The sequence below is a fragment of the Hipposideros armiger genome, unplaced genomic scaffold (assembly GCF_001890085.2).
Source record: "Hipposideros armiger isolate ML-2016 unplaced genomic scaffold, ASM189008v1 scaffold_1015, whole genome shotgun sequence".
Taxonomy (NCBI): Eukaryota; Metazoa; Chordata; class Mammalia; order Chiroptera; family Hipposideridae; genus Hipposideros; species Hipposideros armiger.
The window spans coordinates 319,475-346,222 of NW_017732365.1; the positions used below are offsets into that span (position 1 = coordinate 319,475).

The 26,748-nt window shown below is 45.7% G+C and overlaps 1 protein-coding gene across 2 annotated transcripts in view; it reads left to right on the forward strand.

The window, feature by feature from the left end:
• Positions 1 to 1,805: 1,805 nt before the first annotated feature.
• The window catches only part of BIN3 (bridging integrator 3), a 40,587-nt gene continuing 15,644 nt past the window's right edge, over positions 1,806 to 26,748 (forward strand). The window contains exons 1-2 of one of the 2 annotated variants that reach the window (XM_019631584.1): positions 1,806 to 1,903; positions 22,741 to 22,789. In XM_019631584.1, the coding sequence (XP_019487129.1) occupies positions 1,896 to 1,903; positions 22,741 to 22,789 (57 nt within the window). In that variant the 5' untranslated portion in view covers positions 1,806 to 1,895. Of the gene's footprint in view, positions 1,904 to 22,740; positions 22,790 to 26,748 lie in introns of those variants that run through there. The other variant, XM_019631585.1, reaches the window with a different exon arrangement.

The window sequence follows — 26,748 nt, forward strand, 5'->3', positions numbered from 1 at the left end:
GAACTAGAGCCCAGGACCCCTATGGACTCTTAGTCTAGAACTCATCATTCTTACCTTGTGGGATGTGTCTGCTAACCCCAAACCCTGAAACAGACTTCCTCTGGGATATGGCGGCTGCCTAGGCTAATACTTTTTGAAATGCTTTAGTAATGTGGAGAAATAACCAAGGGAGACAGAATATGGGAAAAGGAAGAAACAGGTGGGAAAGCCCTCCACAGATGCTAAAGAGCCAGGAGTTTCATAAAAACACAGCACCCCACCCCCGCTTTCCATCCATCACACCTCGTGCAAAGCATCATGGACTGTCTTTCCCTTTGCTCAAAATCTCAGCCCCAGCTGCCCTTCACCCACGTGACGCTTTACCTTGCAAGGCTGCTCTAGTGCTCATTTTGGCCTGTTTACTGAGGGATAACATGGTGATGAAGCTGCTCTGTGTGATATGTTTGGAGGCCCACCTTCTATTGGAAAGCCTTTAGTGAGTCAAACTCTAGACCCTCAAGAATGGAAACAGAAAACACAAAAGAGAGACCACCTCCTGTGGCTGGTCCTCTAAGCTCCCCTACTCCTCCTGGCCAAGCCCTCTCCCCTGCCCTGAGAGGTCAGAACAAATCATAACCATCCTCTACTCTAGTTCATTGGCCTAGCTACTCTCCAAGCCGCCCCTAAAACACTAGAGTCCATCTGAAGGAGAATTCCTAGCAAGAAGGCCGGTGAGGGCACAGCAGTTACCCACACAAACCTCATTGTCTGCTCCTCTCTCTTCTAAGACAGGGAGATTCTTGGGGGTGAGGAGGCCAACACCACCCAGAACCCCAGGAAGCTTTTGATGGACCAAGGCCCTGAATTCTGTCTTTGTAAGACCTGAGGCAAGTGAGCTGCTTGCCTGGAACTCAGTCCTCTTCTCAGCCAAGACAAGTTCCCTCTGCCTGGACCCTCCCCAGCCCTCACCTCAGATTCACCTGGCTAGCATGATTTCCCTTCAGGACTTGGCTTACACACTGGCTCCTCCTGGAAGCCCTCAATAAAACCCCATGTGCAGCTTACGGGATGCCACAGCCCCTGTTCGTTCTCATCATCTGTTATTACTGAGCTGCCTGTTTCTCTCTCCCTCCAGGTATTAGATCCGGGAGGGCTTAAGGGCAGGGTCCATACTTCTTTCTCCTGTTTGTATCCCTGGGGTTGCCACAGTGCCCGGCACATCGCAGGAACTCAAAAGAGTATTTGTGAAATGAACGAGTAGAACGAATGGGACCATTCACGTCATTTGGGTTCTGTAGAAGGGGAGCACTTTGTCCTCTTGTGTTGAGTAAATCCACAGACTATTCCAACCTGAAAAGCACCTATTCTATTTATATTCAGAGCCAGCCTCGTGCCATCTTGGAGGAAAAAGATCCGTGTGTTTGTAACAGGTAACGCATGTTAACAGGGTACAAAATTTAAGAGACAAAAGAGCATACAGTGACTATAAGTGTCCCTCAGACTTCCTCCCCATTGTCTCCTTCCCCCACCCTAGACAATTACTGCTACTGTCCCTGGCTTCAACACCTCTTTACAGACAGAAAAACCCGGTGAAGCGACACATGTAGTCAGCGGAAGAGAATTTACGAGTTAGTGTTGAAGGCAGAAAACGCGCCCAGGGACCCTCATGACCCCGCCACAGGCGGAGTCCGGGGTCCCCACGCCAGCGCCTAAGGGTCGCGCGCGGGCCAGGGAATCTCCGCGGGAAGCCCGCGGCGGCGGAAGGGTTAACACGCCGGGCCGCGCCTTTCCAGCCGCCTCTTCCGGGCAGAGGGGGCGGGGCCTACGTCACTTCCTGGAGACTGGCCGAATCCGGAAGTGATCCCCGAGGACCGAGTTGCGCGGAGGACCCCAGCGACAGGGCCAGGTTCGGGACCATGAGCTGGTGAGTGAGGCCCCGGCGGCAGCACCGCTGGAGCCCCAGGCCCGCGATGCGCCTCGCCCTGCGTCCCTGAGTCCCCTCGCCCGTGCTGCCCGCGCTGCCCGCACGGACCCTCTGGCAGAGCTGGGCCGACTGGCCCGGGTTCGAGCGGCCTTTCCCCGGCGCTCTGCTGGCGTCTCCATCTCTCGGCAAGACTCGCCGGGAGGTGGGCCGGGAGGTCCCGCGCCTGCCTCATTTCCTGACTCTTAATGTTCCAAGGAGCCCGTCCCTTTTTCCCCCCAGTTGCTTGAAGTGAGGGACTTACGTGTTCCCTTATCTTTTAAGTGTCCGTTGAGGTGGAGTGACTTCTTTCTCCCCTGTGGACATTACTCCACCGCTCCCACCAGCCCCAGAGCTGTAGCCCTCACCCTGGCAGTCTGGGCCCCGTTCATTGATCAAAACCCACTTGCTTTCAGATGACCACTAGCCTTTGCACCATTTAACAGCCTTCAAAAGACAAAACTTGCTTCTCTTTTGGAAGGCGCCCGTATTAAACACTCACACCCGCACTCCCACAATGGGATTGGACTAGTTTTATTTCCAGGGCCATCACCCACTCACTGCTTTACTTTACATCCGAAATAGACATAGGTAAGCTTAAACATCATGGGAACTATCAGGCTTCGAGAAAAGGCTCAGAGTAGTAGAATCACAACTCCAGAGCTGCAGAACTGTGGTACTTGGCTCTAGTAGACACTTCATAATGTTTAATGGTTGATCTATTTTGTAAGACTCAGTTTGCCCAAAGGACCTTACCTTCAGGCCCCAGGACCTATATATCCACAAACCCAAACGTAAGGGGATCCCGAATGTGCTTGTATGAGTACATGGACCCCCGGAGGCATACAAGATGAATCCACTTTTTTGGAATCCAGGTCCCATTAGCGTAGGGAACATGTTTGCCACACCATCCTCAGAGTGTAGCCTGTTTCTTTACAGAAAATAAGTGCACAATAACTAGTGATGATGAACGAAGATAATAGAGTATCCTTCGGGAAGTCTATTACAGGCTCACATTTGGCTATCAGTGGAGACTAAGCTCTGGCCACAAGCAGCTGATGTCAGTCAGTGTCATGGACAGCTCTCTCATGTAAAATTTAAACCGTTTCTGCCCTCTTTCCCCTTGCTTCTTAGAGGAAGATTGATGGACAAATGTCAGACAATGGGCGCCAGCACGTGGAGGGAAGCCCGGAGCAATGCCCTAATAAGCCCCAGCAGGAGCTGCTCCTTTCTCTCCACCTTTGCTCCAGGAGACCGATAGGGGGCTGGGGCCTTAAAAAGCTAACTTTCCCATCTTGTTATAACCTAGTTAGAGATGGGCAGAGTGGCACTCCTTCTATTCCCTTTCCTAGAGGATTTACTTCCTTACAGTGTCAGCCTGGGTCCCCGACCTTGTGATGTAGATGACCCCTTGCCTGCTGTGTCTTGAGGATGCAGCTCTCTCACCTAGTTTTCAAGGGGGAAAAAAAAAAAGCAGAAAGCAAGCACAGGTGCTTCATATTGCTTAGATTGGCATTTACAATTTTTAAAGCTGAATCGCTGTTTTCTTCACACATCAGGAGAAGAGTAGAGCAGAGACCACTAAAGGAAAAGGGTTCTCTGGGTGATCTGAGGCATGCCGTTTCCACCTGTCTTGCAGAAAGTTTTGGGGTTTTTTTTTCCTGAAAACCTAGTAGTAGCCTATTTCCTAAAGACTGTCAGGTTGGAGAGAATTGAAATCGACAACTGGCTGTCTAGCAAAAGCTGAGAATTTTATCCAGTAGAATTAATTTACCAGTACACGCACATCTTGGCACCTCCTTGGACTGAGGGTCACAACCAAAAGGGCAGCTTTGTCCCTCAAAGCTCAGATTCCTTTCTCTTCATCCTTAGAGGGCTTCTACGTCATCTCTTGCGTGGACCCTGACCCCCTCTCCATGAGGGGAACAGCACCGGCGCCTGGGCACACAATTACACTCAGTTCCTGCCTCAATGGCTGGCAAGGGGACCGGGGCGGAGCCCTTCTGATTCACTCCTGGAGTGGTTTTTCTGCTCCCAGAATGAATCCGGCCATTCATTGTAGACTGGAATTCTCAGTGGGGAAGGAGACCAGAGTGACGTAGAGCTATCATGGGAGGCTGATGCCCAAGGTCAAGTTCACCAAGCATATGGGATATGCCAGCCATCATTGAATAAGGCCTAGGGGCACACAGCCCATGGTTCCAGAGGATAACCATTGTTCTGGGCTTTCAAAATGCCACAGTGAGAAATGTCCAATATTGATGCCCTTTGTACACTGTGGACTTTGCATGAAGAGTGAGAGGTCTTTGTTCTCTGCTTCCTCTGTGCATGCAGCCCGCCCACCCCCTGTTTGTTTAGTGGGTACCAGCCCCCTTCCTGTACCATCTGCCCATCCACTCATCCACCCATCCATCTATCTGCCTTTCAGCAAGGTGGCCCAGTGGTGTGTCCTGCTAGGAAGAAGGCATTTGATGTTCACATCTCAGATTACTGATGCACCTGTTGACCCCAAACCAAGTGCTTCTCTCTCTCCCCTCCACCTCCCTGTTTTCTGTCTCTCTTCATGTGTACCATATGGTATGGAAGGAGAATTAAATAGAATTAAGAATAGTGACATTAGTCTGGCTTACCTGTCTCCAGGTATTGTAGTCTTCCCTGGAACTACACACCTTGATGATTTTAGGTACTGGAGGAAACCTTCCTATACTTAGAGGTCTAGGAGTTTGACTCAGAATGAAGAAATTAAAGTCAGCACAGACAAATTTGGCTCCGAGTTAGAGTGCTGAGTTCAGGTTCTGTTTCCCTCGTTCACAGTGTAGCCTGGTCAAGCATTTAACCTTTTTCAGTCTTGTTTTCGCCAACTGTAACATGGAATGGATAATTCCAGCTGACACTTTGTCACCCAAGTCTTGTGAAAAGAATGAAGACTATGCAGATATGATTTTTTTCTGACTCTTCTGGGCTCTTCTGTCTCTGTCTGCTAAATATTGGTATTTCTCAGGTCCATCCTCTTTTTTTTTTGTTTGTTTTTCCTGTTCTCACCCTGTATAGTCATCCTTCCCAACATCTTTAGGATAAAGCCCCAACTTTGGGCCATGGCTTGCTTATAAGTCCCTTTTGGATGTGGCTGTCCCTCTTTACTCCTGTGTCCAAGCTTTTTCTGGTTTCTCAGGCCCCTGCTCCTCTGTGTGTGCGGTTCCCTCTGCCTGAAATGCCTTTCGTCCCCACCACCACTGCCCACCGTCCACCAGGCCAGTGTCCACTCATTTTTCAAGAGTCACAGCAGGCCTCACCTCCTCTGCTGAGGGTCTTCCCTGAATGGCCCTCCACACCCTGCCAAGCTGAGTTGGGTGCCCCTCCTCTGACCTTCATTAGCTTCTGTGCTGACTTGTTGGTTTACTTGTTGGGAACCCCACTAGTCTTTGAGCTGTTGAAAACAGGGACTATCTCTTGGTCACCACTGTCTTCATAGCACTGTACCCGATCGTCAGTAAATGCGTATTGAATGTATGAATGAGGACTTTTTTTCCATTTACTGCTTTGCCTTAGCTCAGGAAAAATTGAAAGATAAAAACGTGCAAAACCTACAAGCTACAAGCCACTTCCTGAAATGAAGAGCCTCTAAGAGTGCTATTGTTAAATTGACTGATGGAAGAAGTGACTCCCGAGACTCTCTAAGGCTGTCTCTGATTGTTCTCCCCTTCTCTCTCCTGTCCCTCAGCTACTTTCTCCTCTACTTCTTCTGTAGGACTTCCCCATTCTTCATGCACCGCAAATGTGCACCCCTCTCCCATGTAAACTCCATGAGAACGGTGTACAACTTCTTCATCTTTGTGTACACATACTATCTTGTACACAGTAGGTACCTAATCAGTGTTGTGAAATGAAATGAATGGAATTTAAGGAAAGGACGGCAGACTGCCGGGTCAGACAGAACCATCCATTCTGTTTCACACATTTTCTCAGTGGAGTCTCTTTTCCCTCTAGCATTGCCATTGCTATCTGACATTTGTGTAGTGCTTTTAACTTCAAATTGCTTTCCCATCCATTATCTGATTTCATCCTCACATTTACCCTTGGAAGTATGCAGTTTGGGTCTCATTATCTCCCTTTGACAACTTACTTGAATTCACTCAGACAGTACGTGGCAGAACTGGAACTAAAATCTGCATCTCCTGGGTGTTGTCTCCAGTTGAGCAGGAACATTAGCAAAGTGGAAAACCATTCTCAAGCTGATAGGATCCCAGAGGAAGGCATTTGACTTTGCCAGCGTGTTATCGACACAAGCAGGTTGGCAGTGAAGCACGGGAAGTTGCCAGTTTTCACATATAAGGTGATAGAGGAAGTCCCATGTCCTGCAGACCTCCAGGTATCCTGGACCATCTCAGCTGCTTGCTGCTCTGGGGCCTCCCCGCCTGGGGCAGCTTTTCCACCCGCTCCTTCTGTAACTTTGGACAGGCCAAGCTCTCCCCAAGCTCTCTCCTCCACTAGAGAGCATGGTGATGTCCAGAGGATGGGACCCCGTGAGGCGGGTCTGATACTTCCCTATCCCACATTGCTTTGGTCACAAATGGAAAACACCTCACTCTTATTTCAGCTGCTTATAATGAGAGGAGAAGGGAGTTTTTCCAGATTTTGGAGTAGAGTCAAGTGTCTTGAGTCCCACAGCTTCTTAGTCAAAGGTGTTTTCTTACATTTTTACACTCTTTAAGTACATCTGTTGAGGTAGTTTAGAGTTGGCCGTTAAGCTATTAGAATTGTTTTCCTAAACCCATTATTTTGGTGGCTCATCCACTAACTGCAGCCCAATCTGCTGTGTTGCACAGAGATAGTGCTCAGTAAATACTTGTTGGTTTAATGAACATTGAACATTTTTAATGTACTAGGGCCTGTACTAAATGTTGGAGGACATTCAAAAGGCTATAAAAATCTATCCCTGTCTTACGGGAAGCGCCAGGGGTTCACAGTAGCGACAGTGAATCGCTAAATGTCGGTGTGGCATCGTCAAGAAAGACTTCAACTAGAGGATGGGATTGTAACTGAACCTTGACCTCCCAAGTATGTACTGTTTCAGTGGGGAATGAGAAGAATGGCCTGAAAAAGGTGTGTGGAGACAAGGCATCAAGAGTACTTGGGGCAGACAGTCAGGAGGCCAGTTTCTGGGTAGAAGCTTCATTGACTCGAGTTGACACTCTAGTTGGGGCCACATCATAAGTGCTTTCAGTGCTATGCTGAGGAATTGAAGTTGAGCCTAAGTTTTTGAAAATTGAAGGTTTTTGAACAGGGAAGTGGAATGCTAAAAGCAATGATTTAGTCAGGTTAATTTGGCAGTGGTCTACAGGATAACTCAGAAAAGAAAATGGAGCCAGGGAGATTAACCTGGACAATGGCTTCCAAAATGTTTTGACCACAACTTGCAGTAAGAAATATGTTTGATATCACAATACACACACACACACACACACACACACACACACACACACAATTTATACTTGAAATAAGTTTCACACAGTATATGTGTGATGCACTCTAATTTGTTTCTACTGTGTTCTATTTCATTTTCTATAGAATGACCCACTTCAGTTGACTTCATAACTAATTTTGATATATGTTTACAGTGGGCTAATGTGTAACAGTTTACATGATTGATGAGGAGTGGGTATTCTACATAGACCCCGACTTGAAAAACACTTATCTAGGAGTTTGTTAGAAATATTCAGGTTATAAGTGAACACCAGTAACTTCAGTGAGGTAGAGGTAGTATTGTTTGTTTATTTGGTTGTTTTTCATGGGTTATAATAAGAAATACAGAGAGGGCAACTATAGAGAACACTGGCCATGTTCTGTATAAGAATTTAAGCCATAGATTTGAAAACTGTCAATCACTTTGTAGAAAAGAAAACCCAAGTAGACAAAAGCCTATACTAAGATGTTCAGTTTGTTAGTCATCAGGGAAAAGCACATTAAACCAATAACAAGATAACATTTCATAGCCATCAGACTGGCAAAAATTTTAAGAACTGTCAATGCCACATATCTGAGGATGAGGAGCAGTGGGAACCTGCACCCACTTCCGGGGGCTGGGGCAGGGGGAGAAGGGTATAAAATGACGCAATCACTGGAGATTTTGCAGTGTCTCCCATAGTTAGAGACGGACCTACCCCCTCACCCAGAGAAACTCCTGCACCTGTGCATGGGAAGACATGCACAAGGATGTCCCAATGCTTCATTGTTTGTAGCTGTCCAGCCTCGGAAGAATGGGTAAACAAACCGTGATATGTTTACATAATGAAATACATAGTAGTTCACACCAATGAAATAGAGCTGTGTGTATCAGCATGGATAGATCTCAAAAACCTAATGCTGAACATGAAGCTAGTTTCACAATGATACATTCAATATTGTACTATTTATCTACAGTTTAGACCTGTAAAATGATACTACATTGTGCTTATAGATTTAAACTTACATAGTAAAAGTATGGGAATAATAAACACTAAATTCAGGGTAGTGTTTACCTCTAGGGTAACAGGGAGAGAAGGAAGTGGAATTAGGCTGTAACCCTTGGGGAGCTTTCACAGTATCGGTGCTGTTACACTGCTTAAAGATGAGATCTGAAGCAAGTATGGCTTAATGTGGGGATTTGACAGCACTAGGTGATGGATACATCAGTATTTATGATATAAACTCCGTAATTTTCTGAGTGTTTACAACATATCATAACTTAGGTCATGCCTAGCCTGGCCAGCATATGGCTGGGGCTGACCTCACTATTCATAGCTAGAGAGTTATTGCCTCCTGTGCCCAATAGGTGGGGGTGACCTAGGGACGTGGGCCCAGAAGTGAGTTTCCATCTCAGCCCTCGTCCCGGTGCCTTCTGCTTTCTAGGGGCCAAACCTTCAGCAGAGAGGAATAAAGGCAGAAGCTTCTTTAAAGATTCCTGGGGGGTAAGAGACGGAAGTGAAAATGAGATTAGAGATAGTGCCTCAGAAGCTAAACAGCTGGGGTGGTGCTTCTCAGAGTCTGTCTGCATCTAAGCCACTGTCAACCCCTTAGAATGGCAGTCAGGCCATCAGAGGCTTCTCTTTGGCTTGTTGAGTAAGCAGGACACACCTTTCATCTCAGAATGCCTTATGTTTCCCTTTTATAAAATGGGGAAAACCCATTTTCTACCTCTTCCTGTCTTAATGGAGTAAGAATAGGTGATAACTTTTCTGTCAAATATTAGGAGTTTCTGAAAGAGCTGCCAGAAAAAGGAAATCCAGATTACCTCTCTGAATTGCCTGCCTTCCTTACTTTTCTTGACCTTTAGATGCTTTGTCAGCCTCCAAACTTCCTTCACAAATCCTTGTACTACTCAAGAGGAAGTCACCACTCAATTTTAAGCAAATATACAGGGTGTGATAAAAAAATATGGTGAATGTTTAAATTTTAAAAAATTTATTACAGTAAAAGACACATTGCCATTAATCCCCCTCGCTCTGAACACACTTATCCCATCGTTCTTGTCACTTTCTGAAGTAGTTCTGGAAGTCCTCTTTTGTGAGCTTCTTTACTTCATCGTCCATCATGACAGTGCTCCGTGTCATATGTCGCTTCTGGTACAGCAGTTTCAGTCAAATAAAAACATTATGGTGTGTCCGTATCTACCTTCTTCACCGGATCTGGCACCGGGCAATTTCTGGCTCTTCCCCAAAGTCAAAATAACCACGAAAGGTAAACACTTTGAATCGATTCAGGACATCGAGGCAGCCACGACAGCGCAACTAAAGACACTCACGAAAGAGGACTTCCAGAACTGCTTCAGAAAGTGGCAAGAATGATGGGACAAGTGTGTTCGAAGCGAGAGGCAGTACTTTGAGAGGGATTAATGGCAATGTGTCTCTTGCTGTAATAAATTTTATTTTAATTTAAACAATTCACTGTATGTCTCAATCAGACCTCATATTAACTTGGGCCTGGTAGGGTGCATTATGGTATGGGACTGCTGCTTGCCCCCAAAACAGAAAAAAATCATTTCAGGTTTCCTAACCATATTTACCACTGTGGAGCTTTATACAGATCACCCCCCTCTGGGCCTCAGTTTGATTATCATCACAAAATATCCCCATCACCATCTTTACAGCCAGTACTTACAGGCTCTTAACTGTTTCTGGGAACACTTTTAATCGTTAAACTGTGAAACGTATTTACCCTTCACAGCAACCTGATAAGATAGGTATTATTATTCTGTTTTATAGACAAGGAAACAGACACAGGAAGGTCAGTTAACTTGTCCAGAGTCTCTCAGCAGGCAATTGGCAGAGCCAGGGCTTGAACCAAGCAGTCTGGCTCCAGAGTCCATCCCCGCATCCAGTGCGCCGTCTCTTGTGTGAAGTACAGGAGTGTACTACTTTAAATGAACTGACGGATCAGAAGCACCGAGCACAGAAAGCTGCACTGACAGATACTCAATAAATGATGGCTTTGATTAGATGATTTCATTCAACATTCTGTGATTCATCCTGTCTTTCCTTTTTCGAGGTCAGCCTGGGGAGCACTGGGGAAGGAGGGATCACAGCTGAGCTGGGCGATTGTTCTGGTCCAAGTCACAGAAGCATGCCTTTTATTTTTAAACACACACATGCCTCCATGGCCGGGTGGCAAGTCAGGATAGTGTTCTGTGTGCTCTTGTTTTGGATCCAGCTAATTTAAGGGAAGGACTGAAGTGGGGCTGGACAGGCAGTGGACATAGGCACTGGAAATGGATCGTTGACAGCTCAGTTCATTTCCCCTTAGATTGGGTCTCTCACGCCCTTGTTCAGGCTGAACTTTCCGTGGACCACTGGCACTGTGGCCAGCTGGCCCTTCAGAGAGGATGGCATCCAACAGCAGCTGCTCTGCCGGAGCCAGCTGACTCCATAAGCCCTGCCCTGGCCCCGGCCCTAGGTTTTCTCTCATTGTCAAGGTGGTGGTAGCAGTGGTGGGGCCTCGGACCAGAGAAAGCAATGGCCCAGGGATCGAGTAACAGAAGGATGGGGGAGGAGGGTTTGTCCTTCCAGCCTGCAGAAGCTGCTCCCTTTCGCCCACCTTCCTGCTCTTGCCGAGACAGTGACTCAGGCTCAGACCACTCTCCCGGGAGCCAGGATTTCAGCCACTATCAACTGCCGCCTACTCTTTGCACAGCCCTCCCTTCATTCTCACCTCCTTCACCTCCCCTCTGCCCCCAAAACTGAGATGCTTGCCCAGCTAAAGATACAGGTGGGCTAGACTGAATCATTTCGGGGCTCTTTCCAACCCCAAGCCAGGCCTGGGCTCATTCACATTCAATAGCAACGGATTCAGGAGGCCAAGTGAAGACCAGGGAAGAAGAATGTGTAGGTTTTAGCTTCTTTACACTTTTCTTTGTAATGGAAGTGGAGGACTCTCCAAAGAAGGCAGGGCTGGAGGGATCTGCTGGGGTGACCAGGGGATCCCTCCCACCCCAACTGCCATCTGGGCCTGCCTCTTGTCTCTGCCTCTGCAGTAGAGGGGGTGGGGAAAGGAAAGATTGAGAAACCTAGCAAATTGAAAATGCAAAAGAGCTGTTTTTGTAAGTAGACATTACACAAGAGCAGGAGTTTTTTGGGAAAGGTTTTACTGAGACAGACAGAATTAGCCAACTGGCATCATGCTGCTAATAGAGATATTTACTGTTTGAAAAAGTGTATTTGTAGCTGTGCAGAACATCCTGTTGACTTTTCTGTATTGTGAAGGAAAATAGAACCTTTTCCCCCCTTTTCCCTCTGTACACACAGAACTTTTTTTTCTTTTCTGAGGTGGGGCATGTTGGGGGTTGGAGAAGGGTAGGGTTGAGAGAAATGTTTTCTTCATTTTGCTGCGGAAACCAAAATATCCCTTCTTCTGCCCTCTGGTGCTCATATTTATGGAATGGGAAGCAGAACCAAGGAAAGAATCCTGCTCCAGAGGCTGGGAGCTCAGAGCCCTCTTGATTTCTTCTGGAACATAGAGATTCTCTGGGGAGCAAGCCCTGTCTTCTCTCTAGACCTCTGCTGACCCACCCGATTCCGAAGGGAGAACCCCGAGGAAAGCTGGGAGGAGGGGGCGCCAAACTCCTGAAGCCCCGTAAGCCTGCCCGTGGCCTGGAGGACTGCCAGCCTCAGCCCCGTAACCCCGGCTATGCCAGGACAGCTCCGCTCTGGCAGATGCTGTGATGCTGTCACTCTTGCTGCATGCTTTCCAAAGCAGCTGCTTCTCCTGCGGAAGTCCCCGCCTTCCAGCAGGGGACTAGGACCCCAGGGGTGGAATCGGAGCATCTGTGAGAAGAGGCAGAAGAGTGGGCCGAAGTGTAATTGCGCTTTCCTCTCACTTGCCCCTTACCACCACCACCACTTCAGGCCAGAGAATCGGAGCCTTCCTTCAGGGCACCTGCCCCAGTGTTCCGGCTCTTTCTCTGGCAGAGTGGAGCGTATCTGCCATTTGGCAGCCTTGGAATAAACCCAGGAGACGCTTCTCCCTTCGTATTTCCCCTTAGGCTTTTTTAAATGTTTCCCCTTGACCCATACTCGGGTAACTTCACTAGGCTTTCCTGCCAGTGCGAAAGGCCGGCTCCGTTTCCTTCATCTTCACTGAATGTACTTTCCCTTGACCCCCGCTTTTTGTTTTAATAAGAGGATTGGGAAACCAAAGACAGTGATATTACCCTTCTTTGTTTTTTACAGCCTTATCTAAGAGTAGCATTTTTCAGGAATCTTAGCATACAGTATGCCATAGGTTCCTTGGGGCTATGTACTTTATTTTACTCATTCATTGAATCATTCATTCAGTTCTTACTATGTGCATAAAACTAGACTATAAGCTCCATGAGATCATAGAATGAGTCTGTCTTGTTCATCCTGATGTCTATAGAACCCAGGCATAAAGGACGTCTTTGTTTACTGAATATTCATTCAATGAAAGGTTGAAAATAGCACTGTGCATAGTGCAGTATGTACACGAGTTACAAAGAAGCATAATATTACATCCCTGCCTTTGAGGTGCTTATGTGTCGTAATCAGGAAGCAAGATGATACACATCAAAATTAATTAACCTGTACGCTTTACCAAGCAGAGTTTACTTCAGTAATGAAAAGATGGCTCAGTCTTAGGAAATGTATTTGATAGTTTGTCACAGCACTAGTTCATAGGAGAACAAACTGGTCATCTAAATGCATGCTGACAAGGCATTGATATAATTCAAAAATCCAACCTTTGTATCTTCTAATAAACTAGGAACAGGAAGATATTTGAAAAATTGTTTTATTTTTTAAATCATGTCAAAACAATTGGCTAGCTATACACTCAAACTCTAAATGGAGTAAAGATTTAAATATAAAAAATAAACCACTAAAATTCATATGGAATTGCAAGGGACACAGAATAGGCAGAACAATCGCAACAAAGAACAAAACTGGAGGACTCATACTTCCTAATCTCAAAACTTACTACGGATCCAGAGTGATGAAGACAGTGTGGTGCTGGCATGAAGATGGACATGTAGATCAATGGAATAGAACAGAAAGTCCAAAAATAAATTATTTTTATGGTCAGTTGATTTTTAATAAGGATGCCAGGACAGTTCAATGGGGAAGAAATAGTCTTTTCAACAGACAGTTTTGGGATAACTAGATGTCCACATGCCAAAGAATTGAAGTTGGACCCTTATCTCACACCATAACAAAAATGGATCAAAGACCTAAATGTAAGAGCTAAAACTGTAGAACTCTAAGAAGAAAACAGAGGTGAATCTTCATGACCTTGGATTTGGCAAAGAATTCTCAGATATGATAGCAAAAGCACAAACAACAAAAGAAAAAATAGATTGAACTTCTTTAAAATGTAAAGCTTTTGTGCTTCAAAGGACACCATTAAGAAAGTGAAAAACTGGGGCCAGCCGAGTGGCATGTTGGTTAAGAGCTGGCTTGGGACGCCAGCTCTGAGCAGCAGGGCCCCGGTTCGGATCCCACATGGGGGCCAGTGACACTGCCCTCTACAGCTAAGATGGTGAGCAGTGGCTCGACCTGGAGCTGGGCTGCTGTGAGTCGCTGGCGACAGCATAGGCTGCAGCCCCTGCTGCAGTGGGCTGCCATAAGCTACCATGTGTGACTGGCAGCCAGCGTGAGTGGCCGGCAGCCGGTGTGAGCTTCCAAGAGCCGCCCTGAGCGGCCGTATAGAGGCCGGCGGCCGATCTGCCTCATCCAGGAAAAGCGCAATGATAATACCAACATGGGCCCGTGAAGCAACGTCCTCCACAACTAGACTGAAGAACAGAAAATGACAGCAACTTGTCTGTACCCCTTCCCCCGACTCCCCAGCACTGTTCCCCTCTCCCAATTCCCCAATAAAATCTTTTAAAAAAAGAAAGTAAAAAACTCACAAAAGAGAGAAAATATTTGCAAATCATATATTTGACTTGTACCCAGAAATATAAAGAGCTTTTACAAGTTAACAATAAAAAAAGACAACCCATTTTTAACATAGGCAAAGGATTTGAATAAATGTTTCTCCAAAGAAGATATACAAATGACCAGTAAGTACATGAAAAGATGCTCAGCATCATTAGTCATTAGAGAAATGCAAATCAAAGCCACAGTAAAATACCCCTCATACCAACTAGAGTGGATAAAATTTAAAAGACAGAAAATGACAAGTGTTGGTGAGGAGATGGAGAAATTGGAGCCCTCATACGCTGGTGGGAATGTAAAATGGTGCAACCACTTTGGAAGACAGTCTGGCAGTTCCTCAAAAGGTTAAACTTACCATGTGGCCCAGCAATTCATTCCTATGAACATACCCAAGAGAAATGAAAACATGTACACACAAAACCTGTAAACGAATGTTCATAGCAGCATTATTCATAATAACCCCAAAATGGAAACAACGCAAATGTCCATCACCTGATGAATGGATAAACAAAACATGGTGTAGCCATACAATGGAATATTATTCAGTGATAAAAAAGGAATGAAGTACTGACACACGCTACCACCAGGATAATTCTTGAAAACATTTGCTAAGTGAAAGAGGCCAACACAAAAGGCTACATTTATTTAATTCCACTTATATAAAGTGTCCAGCAGGAGTAAATCCACAGAGACAGAAAGTAGATTACTGGTTGCCAGGGGGCTGTGGGGTTGGGGGAAATGGGGAGTGATAGCTAATAGAAACCAGATTCTTCTGGGGGTGATGAAAATTTTCTCAAATTAGATAGTGGTGATCAATTGCACAGCTCTCTAAATATACTTTAAAAGGATGAATGTTATAGTTGTTACAGTATGTGAATTATATCTCAATAAAGCAGCTAAATTAATAAAAATTAATAAACCAGGTTCTGAGTAAAGATGACAGATCGAATACATCCATCTAATTTATCTCCCTCACAAATCCCACACAAAGCACAGTAAAGCGATTTTTTAAAGGCATAAATCTACAAATTCAGGGAGAACAGAAGCAACATGAACAACAACATTTGGGAACTGGAATGCAGTTACTTGAGGTGACTGACTTAGCAGTTTCACAAAAGCCAAAGCCTAAACTGACATTTAGGAAAATCAAGAGCCATCCAGCTTACATCACAGAATCCTCAAAAGTTCAGGAATTGGTGGCACTAGGTACTTCTAGAAGCAGGGTGAAGCTGAGCGCTCAGATCAGGAAGTTGGGTGAAAACTGCTCATGATTAAGTTGACAGCCCTACCATCTCCTCCCAACTCACTAGGAGATTATCCATGCCTCCCCCTACCAAAAGAATAAAGGAACCCCACTCCTGGAGAGTGTGAAACAGAGTTTCTATCCTAGGGCACACACAAAGGTGGATTTACTGTGACACTAATAAAGCTTAACCTTCAGGGCCCCTTGCTTGCGTGGACCTTGTCTAAGGCCCCGGAAGGAGCCCTAGCCATGTGTTCATATGATCCTGTGCTTTGTAAGCTTCAGAATGTATTTATGCTGCACTCAGAAAACCTCTGCCTTCCTCCTTTTTCTTCTTAGGTCAGGCAGCTTTGGAGTAGCCTATGCCTTTTTGGGGATAGGACTGGGGGTGGGGGTTAAATAGGGAGTATGCTGTTTTATCTGCAATTTGTAAAGACATTTTTGGAAAATGTTAATAAAACAAGTGAGAAATTACAGATTCCTGAGTTGGAAGTATACAAACGGTTGTTTTTTTTGTTTTGGGTTTTTGTGGGTTTTTTTATCATTTTAAAATTTATTTTAAAACTAAGGGGAAAATTGGATAAAAAATAGAACACAAAAGTGACAAAGGTGAGCAATTAAGTCAGTATATTCTGAAATCAAGTAAAGTGTAACAAACATTTTAAAATTGTACCAAAAGCTAGTAATTAAGAGAAGGAGATCAATTTTAAATAGGAGTGATGATTGTTTGATAATCCAAAATGAAGAGGAGAAGCAAATCATAGAACACGTTGATAAAACATGTCAATTCCTGGTGGATATAACATGAAAGGCGTAACGAAACTAGCATAGAACTCATGATACGCCCTCCTACAAGGACATCAGTGACAAATCGGTTAGTCTCATTAATGCAGACAGCATTCAGATTAGTCACTGTACAAGAAAGCTTGAAATGTGCCCTGAAATCATAGTTTATTTATGAAAGAAACATGAAATTTTCCTAAATTTTACAACAATCCTAAAATTTTAATATTACAAGTAAGTTGAAAAAAAGCTTTTCTGAACTGTCAGTAGTACAAAACAAATTTCAATCAACTATGCTAGAGGAAAGGCTGAATTATCTTTCTTTTTTTCTCAAAGAAAACGGTGTTACCAAATCTGTGTCACATGAAGAGGCAATCATAGACTGTGCAGCCAAAAAATGCAGGCAAATAAATACAGAGGTGTGTCAGGCAGATGATTAATAAAAATATTAGGTTATTCTTGATTTTCTGGTGTTCATGTTGTCAGCTTTGATAACTTGTTATTTGTTATGCTCTTTTCACTGTCTCAATATTCACTTTCATGCCTATTTTTATATTTGTAATTTTGTATTCTTTTTCTTTAAGAGGGCATGCAAAATTGTGTAAGCTTCAGGCCCACAAAACCCAGACCCACTTCAAGCAGAGTTGAGGGCAGGACCACCATACCGAAGACAGGAGGATGAAGTGAATCAATTCATGCAGAGTGCGCGTACACGCACACGCACACGCACACACGCCCTTTTCTTTTTTTTTTTTTTTTTAAGCTGAGCCATCCTGCTACCTGTTGGCAGCTCAGCGGCTGCTCAGCTCGGGCTGGACTCGAACCGCTGTTGCTCAGAGCTCAAACTCTTGAGCGAGCTCTTAACCAACTGAGCCACTCGGCCGGCCCACACACGACCTTTTCTACTAACTGAGCTCCCAGAACGCTGAGCTGCGCCTTTACTCCCAAGCAAGAGAGTGGAAGAATCTCCTCTAGGGAATTTTACCTGCTTAGAAGAAAAGACTACATACTGACATCAGGGGTTCCCCACAAAACTGCTCAGCCAGATCATCCTACACAAGAGACAGACATTATCCATATACTCACAGCTTCTAGTCAGCTTTTTTTTTATCCCCAGTCATGTATATGAGCAGATAGCTAAGAATTACCACACATCCAAAAGAAGTGTCCAGTATGAAAAATGGAGACTAAAACAAACAGGAAAAAAAAAAAGGCAAGTTGAAGGGAAACAGACTATAAAGGAAGAAAAAACTTTTTTAAAGTTATTAAGATCTTCAGATAAGACATCCATGAAATAAAAACAATGCAATAAAACAGGACATCCTGAAAATTAAAATGAGCTGTCTGAAATTAAAAATATGATAGCAGAACTGAAAAACTCTTTAGAAGTATTAGAAGATACGGAAATATTGAAAAATAATGAAATTAGAGGACCAGCCAAGGAAGGTCAGCGTCAGAATTATAAAAATTTCAAAATAAGAAACAGAAAATGGAGGAGGGCGGTGGTGTGAAAACAACAACAACGTTTTTTAAAATCCCAGAACTGAAGATTACAAATCGCCAAATTTGAAAGAGTCCTGTTGAGTACCCCAGCAAAATGGATGAAATTAGATCCACAAAGTACATTGTGAAATTTTACATGAACATGTGAATCGACAAGCTTGCATAAAGAAAAAAAAGCAGGTCCCATAGAAAGGATGGAAATCGGAGTGGCTTTAGACCTCACCACCACAGCAGTACTGGGAAATGAGAAGCCAATGAAGCAGTGCATTTGAGATGCCGAAAGAAATGCTGTCCAGCCTGTAATTCTATACCCAGTCAAACTAACTAATGTGACGGTCGAATAAAAAGCGTCTTGGTATGCAAAGTCTCAAAGATTATCTCCCACGCACTTTTTCTCCGCCCAGTTGAGGGGTAAAGAAAGGAAGGCGTGGAATCTAGATCTCAAAACTACTGGGAGAAAGGTGGAAGGAATACTTGTGAGGAAGGTGAACGGGACCTCAGGATGCTCTCTGTACACTAGAGTGGAGGCAACCCATACAGACTGGAGCAGGCCAAAGTGGAAATGATAGAATACCTGATGGGGATGAATGCATTGAGAGTAGATTTAGACAACTGAGAAAGAATTAGGAATAAATACATAGAAAATTAAGCATGTGAAAAAAAAGTGACATTCATTGCAGGGAAAGCAAAAAATTAGGCAGTGTCATTAGTTATGCATTGTTGTATAACAAATTACCCCACAAATTAGTGTCTCAAAAAAAACCATGCCACTTTCCGTTGGTGAGGAATTGGGGAGTGGCTTAGCTGGAGGGTCTGGCTTGGGGACTCTGAAGATTACAACGAGTCAGTGCATCTGCCAGAACTGCAGTCTTCTGAAGGCTTAGCTGAGGCTGAACAATCTGTTGGAGCATAATACATCCCATTATGCTCATAATAGTTTACTTAATATTGACCTAACCATATCACAATATAACTATGCTGAGAAGGGGAGTTGCAGATGTGCCTTTGTGTTACAGGAGTGGAAACCCAAAAGACGTTTGGTTGTTGAATTAAATCTTCCTCTTCCAAAATAAAAAGTCAACAGCTTGTGCCTAAAACCTAACACTCAAGAGGTTATGTAACAATACAAGCATCTATGTGGAGATGCAAAGGTGCAGACCAGAAACTCAGCAGTTAAAGTACTTGTGTCGGCAAATGAGATTCAGGATGCCTAGAGCCTAATATTTTATTCAACAAACCTTGGTGCCTTATTAAACTATGCACATGTATAACTTTGATAAAAGTAAACCTTTGGCTAATACAAGGAATTCATAAAAGTAATAAAGTAGTAGGTGAATTTTTATGTTGGGATGGAGGGTCTTTCAGTGTGATGACACCAAAAAAAGAAATCCTAAAGGAAGAAGAGACATTTGCTAGATTTGACTTCATACTAGTCAGAAGTTTCTGTACCTTAAACTTACACACATGTCCAAAAGGGAAAGGCAAACCCCAAGCCAGGAAAAGAATCCTGATAAACTGGCCAAAGGGATGATGGTAAAATGTGAACTATTTCAGTCTTTAAAAAACGTAAACTGTTTCAATCTGTCTCTAGGGCAATTGGCAAATGTCTCAAAGCCTTGAACATGTATATATCCTTTGACCCAGCAATTCCAATTCTAAGAATTTATCCTATGTGACTAGTCCTTGATGTGCGCAAACATTTAGCTATTAGGGTTTTTCTTTATAATAGAAGAAAAATTTGAGACAGTTGAAGTCACCACCAATAGGTGATGTGGGTTACAAAAATAAAACTAGTAGTACAGGTGTATAATGAAATACTAGGTAGCTCTTAAAAGTCAGGCCAATGAAAAGTATATATTGACATAAACATTCATGATGTCGCCTCTATTTTAAAAACATGTAAATATGCATATATACACACATACACACATGTATGTACACACTGAAATTCAGGGTATTAGTGTTTATTTTTCTATTGGATTGTGTGTGTGTGTTTCCTTTGTGTTTTTCTGTGTTTTCCAAGTTTTTTACACTAATCAGGTGTTATTTTTATAGTCAAGAAAAAAAAACTTAAGGGATTTTTTTAGTTTATTTGAAAAATATGAAAAGTGCAAAGAAGAAAACAGTAATCATATTCTCACCACCTAGAATTAACCACTACTAACCTTTGGCATATTTACTTCAGTTTTTCTTTTCTTTCTGCAAATGTTTAAAATATAGTTAACACTAAAACAAGAACCTTGATTATCTTTTAGATATGAGACTGTGGGCTGCTTTGGATTTTTTTCTTCTTTTTGCTCTCCCCCTGCCCCATTCTCTTTTATACTTTTCTGTATTTCTCAATTTTCTTTGATGCATGTTTTACTTTTTAAAGGGATAAGCTGTTCTTTAAAATACATACAGTTCTTTAAAACATCTACAGTCGGCCCTCTCTATCCTCAGGTTTCGCATCCCAGGATTCCAGTCAACTGCGTGTTGAAAACAGTATCCACGGGTGTGGAGGGCCAACTGTATGCATTGTTCTCCGCCATTTTGTGGGAGGGACGTGAGCATCTGCAGATTTTGGTGTCCACAGGGTTTGTTCCTGGTTCAGGCATGAACAGAATGATCCTGGGCCAGTCACTGAAGCTCTCCAGATCTGCCTTCTCATCTATGAACTGAGGGGGTTGAACTGGAAACATTTCTATGGTAACTTACAGTTCTAAAAATACTGTGATTCTAAATTAAGATTTTGAGGGAAGCTGTGGCACCACAAATAATGGACTCTTACGTTTCTAATTTCTCGGTACCTCGTCTGTAGCACTAGACTCCAAGTTAGAATCATTTTGAAGACCACTCTGAGAATTCTTTAGTATTTTCATCTGACTCCCCATATTCTTAGAACAGAGAGTCCATTTAGAACTGAAGTTCCAGCTACTTGGTTGTTTTTTTATTATTAAATTTATTGCAGTGACATTGGTTAGTGAAATTATATGTTTCAAGTGTACATTTCTAGAATACATCGTCTGTATATTACATTGTGTGCTCACCACCCTAGAGTCAGTTCTCCTTCTGTCACCATATATTTAACCCCCTTTTCTTTCTTTTACCATCCCCAACGCCTTTATTTTATAGTTTAAGAAACTGAGCTCCAGAGAGATTGCAATTTGTCCAAATCACAAAACTAGTCAGGTTCCCTGATTCCTGGTGTGGAGCTTTTTATACCACAACATGCTTCGTGCAGAACTGGATCAATCTTTTCACAATGCCACCAGGACCTCATTTACACTGTCACCAAAATGGTCCTTGAGGGCAGTTGTTCACTTCCAAGACCATTGTGTCAGTCAACCGCAATCCGATTTCGGGGAAAGTAACTGGGGGCCCAGGGAGAAGACTGAGGGGCTCATCTTCCCTTAACCTTTCCCCTTTAGGTCCGACAAAGGGAAAGAGCAATTTCATTTTTACTTTCCTTTTCAGTTCCATGGCTTACCTTTCCCCCTGGTATTTATATAGCCAGAGATTATTTGCTTACAGAAGCCATGTGAAATCAGCCAGCCCCCAAAGGGTTAACGCTCCCAAATTACGGGGTGGGTTAACAATAAACAGGATGTCCTCCAGAAATTAAATTTAAACCACTGTGACTCAGGCTGGCCCATCCTCTAACCAGATCACTGTCTGGGGTTATTATCGGTGGTTAATTATACCGTTGGGTTTAGCAACAGTGTTGGTCAGTTTGGGCCAAGAGCAGCCAGGCTCTGAGAGACGGGGGAGTGGAGGGAAGGGGCCTGGTGGAGGGGGTGGGTACAGAGTGGAAGCGGGAGGTTTGAATGGAAGAGACAAAAGTAGTGGGAATGGTAGTCTGACCTGTGCCCTCAGGGCTCCTGCTGTAGCCCTCTTCCCTGAGCCAATGCCCAGGGTGCTTACCTCATTCCTCCCTGCGGGGGTGGGGAGCCGATGTGTCTGTAGCTGCTGGGGTGCACTGTGTGCTTTCTAGCCTGGCCACACTGCTCAGAATTGTAGAATCAGAATTTTCAGTGCCTTAAGGAAGCTCCTAGATTATCTAATTTAACCCTCTTAGGAAATTAAGGCGCAGGGCAGTGGTTACCTGCCAAAGGGCAGCCTGCACAGGGAAGGTGGAGGTAGGACTGGTGCTCAGATTCAGACTCCTAAACCGTGACCGTCCTCCTGTTATGCCACGCTGGAACCTGAGGTGCAGAGCTTCCCAGCAAGTTCAAGGCAAACGTGGGCTGGATTTCAGATTCTTCTCAGAGTTAGCCGCACTTAGATTTTGTCAGGTCTCCTGGGAGATAACCCAGCCTGGCTGGTCCTTGATGTTCCTACAATTCGTCATCTCTCCCCAGCCATAGAAGAGGCTCTTCAGATGCACAATTTGCCCTTCTGTATAGAAGGGGTGAAGAACCTAATACAGACGATACATGGCTTTTACGGTGTTTTTAAAGGCGTGTTTTCAAGGATGATAGCGATCCAAGCGAGCCTGTAATTTCTGACTTTGCAGCTCCTCGAGATACAAGGTTTATGGTGACTATTACTCGTCCAGTATCTCCCCTTTCCTGCCTTGACCTTGGCAATGTATTTAAGCAACAGACTCTTAGTAGGAAAGATGCCCTGGGGCAAAAGGTGGTGCCCGGGCCATCCGTCTGACTCTGCCCACAGGAGAATGACTGTCCCAGAGCCCAGCCTGGCTGCTCCTGGTCCTAGACCCACAGGGATGTGGTACAGTGACCGGGAGCGAGCCACTGCCACTGTTGTTTACCCTCCTGGAGGACAAGTGGCCTGTACTTCATCAGTTCTTTTCAGCTACATCCTTCCCCATTTCTCCTAACATCCCTCTTTGTCTGTTTCTCTTACAGGATTCCTTTCAAGATTGGGCAGCCCAAGAAACAGATTGTCCCCAAAACAGTGAGTAACCCGATTCTTTCATTCTGAGAGTCACTTCCGTCTCACCTGGCTTTCACATAGAACCAGAGTGTTGACTCAACAACCATGGGGCTCGGAGGAAGGCAGAACCTGGGCCTTCTCATTCCCAGTCGCGTAGCTCCAGTACCTCACATAGACGGGGATTTGCAGGGACCTCCTGTCCTGGGACGTACTCCTTCCTCAGCTCAGCCCCAGGTGGAAGAGGTAGATGCCACAGGCAAGGAGGAACACTGCTCCGACAGCCCATCCCTGGGATCTGGTACACAGTCTGCATGTTCCTAAGAGGGCACCTGAAACAGACCTCTGCCAAGGACACGTCCCAGGAGGCCTTTATCCCAGGCCACCTCAGGCCATGTGAAAAACCAGGAAGCGTCTCCAGGGCTCCGGGTCCCTTTCTCTCCACTGTCAAATGCATTCTTAACCGGGACCCAGAGTCACTCACACTCAGCACAGGGGGGATAATTGAATCCGACCCCCCTTGTAAGCCCACAGTTTCTATCCCTATTTTATCTCCAGAATGGGACAGGGAGAGAATCATAGAAGTTAGAGCTGGAAGCCCTTAAGAGATCATCTAGTCCAACCGCCTGATTTTTCCTGATGAGGAAACTGAGACCATGGCATTGCAATCACTCGCTAAATAAAGTTGGACAAAGCTAATGCTGACAGTGCTCGAATTAGAACTCAAGTCTGAGCCTCTGTTCAATACTCCTTCCATTGTTTTATGCTGCCTCATTCAGGCAGCATAGGTTTGGGGGTTCTAGTAAAGAATAGCCGCTTCAGCTCCCTCACCCACAAATCTGAGTGAGGCTCTTGGTGTTAACATGGGAGACCATAACTGTAGAGGCTCTCTTTTTTTTTTTTTGAAGATTTTATTTTTAATTGGGGGAGGGGAACAGCCAAGTTATTGTCTTTCAATCTTAGTTGTGGAGGGCACAGCTAGCTTAGTTCCAAGTCGACTCTTGCCGCCAGCTCAAAGCGCTGTGTTCAGTTAGCTGCGGGTAGTCATAGCCACCATCTCACGCGGGAATCGAACCAGCAGTCTCATTGTTAAGAGTGCGCACTCCATCCACTGAGCCACCCGGGAGGCAGCTCAGCTCAAGGTGCCGAGCTCAGTCTTAGTTACGCCCACCATCTCGAACAGGCAGCCTTGTTGTTAAGAGCACGTGCTCTCACCAGCTGAGCCATCCTGCCACCTGTTGGCAGCTCAACTCGGGCACAGCGTCACTGGCCTATGTGGGAATCAAACCGGCAACCCTGTTGCTCAGAGCTCGCGCTCTTGAGCAAGCTCTTAACCAACTGAACCACTTGGCCGGCCCCTGTAGAGCATCTCTTGTTGTGACAGCTCCAGGAAGCATGGTGGAGGCCCGTGACTGTCATCCCAGCCCCTGGCGGTTCTCCTTGTCTTCATAACCTCGTCCCCTCCTTGGCTCAGGACTCAGAACTACGGGAAAGATGTTGCTTCAGTTTGGCGGGAAGGGAAGCTCGGCGCACATCTGACCATCTGATGTGGACCATCTGATGGCTCTATCTTTGGGGAGTCCAAAGTTAGGTCACTTAAAAGGAAATGGGCCCGCGTTAAAAGAGCCCTCCCCTTTGCAAACAAAGGCAGGCCAAGGAGAGAGTTTACCTCCCATGCAGAGGCTGACCATCTGTGGAGGCTCTCGGCTGAAGCACAGAGGATCTGGGCGTAACAGTGCTGGGCTCTGGCCGGCTACAGGAAGTGGGAAGGTGTGGCTTTCAGTCTCCAGAGTTTAATCCCGGGCAGATCTGAAAGGGAAGTGGTTTGGAGAAGGGTCTTCTTTTCTCAACACTACCAAACAACAAAAAAAACAAAACAAACAAACAAACCAACTCCCCAACCTTTATCAAGGTGGCCTTTGTCCTCCACAGAAAAGCGTAAGCTTCAATGCAGTGTCTAGCTTCTTTGCCAGAGTTTGTTGATGGAAAGATCTGTGGGTGTTTTAGTCTGAGGAGTGGCAGGGACTCCCCAGGGGGAGGGCAGATGCACAGCCGGAGAAAACCCTCGGCCGTGTGGCCCTCTATGGGTCCTTCTCCCCTTCCTAGCATTGGTCCCGCTCGGGAGGGAACTGTGGGCCTTAACTGTGGCAGCAGCTCCCCCCCCCCCCCCCCCCCCCCCCCGCAGACTGGGCCTCAAGCAGCGGGTAAGAAGCAGGACTTCGAAGGCTCCGTGCTTGGATTCCCATCCTGGCTCTGGTGTGCTGTCTGTGGCCTTACGCAAGTTCCATCCCCTCTCTGGGCCTCCGCTTTCTCCTTTGTACAGTGAGGGTAATGCTAGGACCTGTGTCACTGATGTCTGACGAGTCTCACATGAGGTGATGTATATGAAGCAGTTCACACAGTGCCTGGCACATAGTAAGGTCTCAATAAATACTAAATACATCGCAGAACGACAGTCAGTTTGACTCTTTATAAACCACCAAGGTCTTTCCTGGTGCCGGCAGCTAGATTCCCCAGTGCAGCAAAGCACAGGCTGGGACAGCTATTGGCTTCCTCAACTCCCAGGCGGCATGGAAGTGTCTGCAGCAAGACCCTGCCTCTTCAGCGTCCTGCCCTCCACCCACAGACAGGCTGGGGCTGTCTCAGCATCTCCGCAGCTGCCCCCAAGAGTGGTGACACACTCTGTTGTTCTTGTCCAGGCACTTCCAGGGAGGGGAGCAGATGGGGCTGCCTGGGTTATTGAAAGTCACGGCTCCCCTGTCATGGGAAGAAATACTCATGTTATCTTCAGGGAGTTTCAGGAGGTTTTTGGCTCAAGGCACCCAACTGTCAGACACAAAGGAAGCATTGTGTGTCTGCCCTCACTGTTCTCCTGTGCCCAGGTGATTAACACAGATTCCAGTATTGTCACGGCCTTGGCTGGAATGGCAGGTTCTCTGCAGGCGCTGACCAGTAGCACTGAAATGGAAGAACAGAAGCCCCCCCATCTCCCCACCCTAAGTCCCCTCTGGTCCCCCGGTCCCATAAAGTAGCCGGAGCAGCTTAGTGTGGCTAAAAGAAGCTATGCTTTCCTCCATAGCCTGAGAGGCTGGGAGGGCTCTCTGAAGCAAGGGTTACCCTGGGTCTCGCACACCTGGATTTCTAGCTAGGTGTGCACTCTGGGAAGTCAGGTAGAAGAGTCCCACCACATAGAGCCTTCACTTGAGAAAGATTTCCAGGTGCAAAGTGGAGGGGCCCTCAGCCCCATTCCTGTCCTGTTGTAACATGCCACAGGGAGGCTGCTTTCTTCCCCCACTGAGCAACTTTAAAGGGGGGCTTCTCAGCTGGTCTTGTTTTCCACTTCACCAGGAGTGTAGGTTTGGGTGGGAACTCAGCCCATTCATTCATTTAACAAGTCCTGAGCTCCTGTGACGTGCCAGCCTGACTCGGCAGCACTGGGGAGAACGGTGAGCTGTACAGTCCCTCCCGTCCACCCTGAGCCTTCTAGAATGCAGGGAGTGGGTAGCTGCCGAGGTGGTTGTCCCGCACTTGATTCTCCCTGCGCTAACCTCACCCGCCCGCCCGCCATGACCCGCTGACAGCCCTGCACATGTGTTTACACTTGCATTGTTGACTGGGGTCCAGCTGCCTTTTTGGCAGAGGCATCAAGCGTTCAAAGATGTTCAGATCTTTTGTGTTTGGCTCTTTCCCTCAGGAAGGATAGACCTTGGAATGAGACCCCAGTGTGTCCCTTTATTCCCTGTCTGAGGGGCTAGAATCCTGGTGGGATCCCCCGGATCTTTCCCCAGTGAAGGAGAGAGATCTCAGGACAGTGAGTGATAGAAGCAGCACACACGTGGCTACCAGAAGCAGAGGAGGTGAAACGTTCATGACCTTCTGTTAGGCTGTCAGATGGCCCTGAGCGGCATGAAGTCCAAGAACCAAGCTCCCACCCCAACATGCTTCCCAGCTTCTAGTGTGAGACCTAACGTTTCTCATCAACC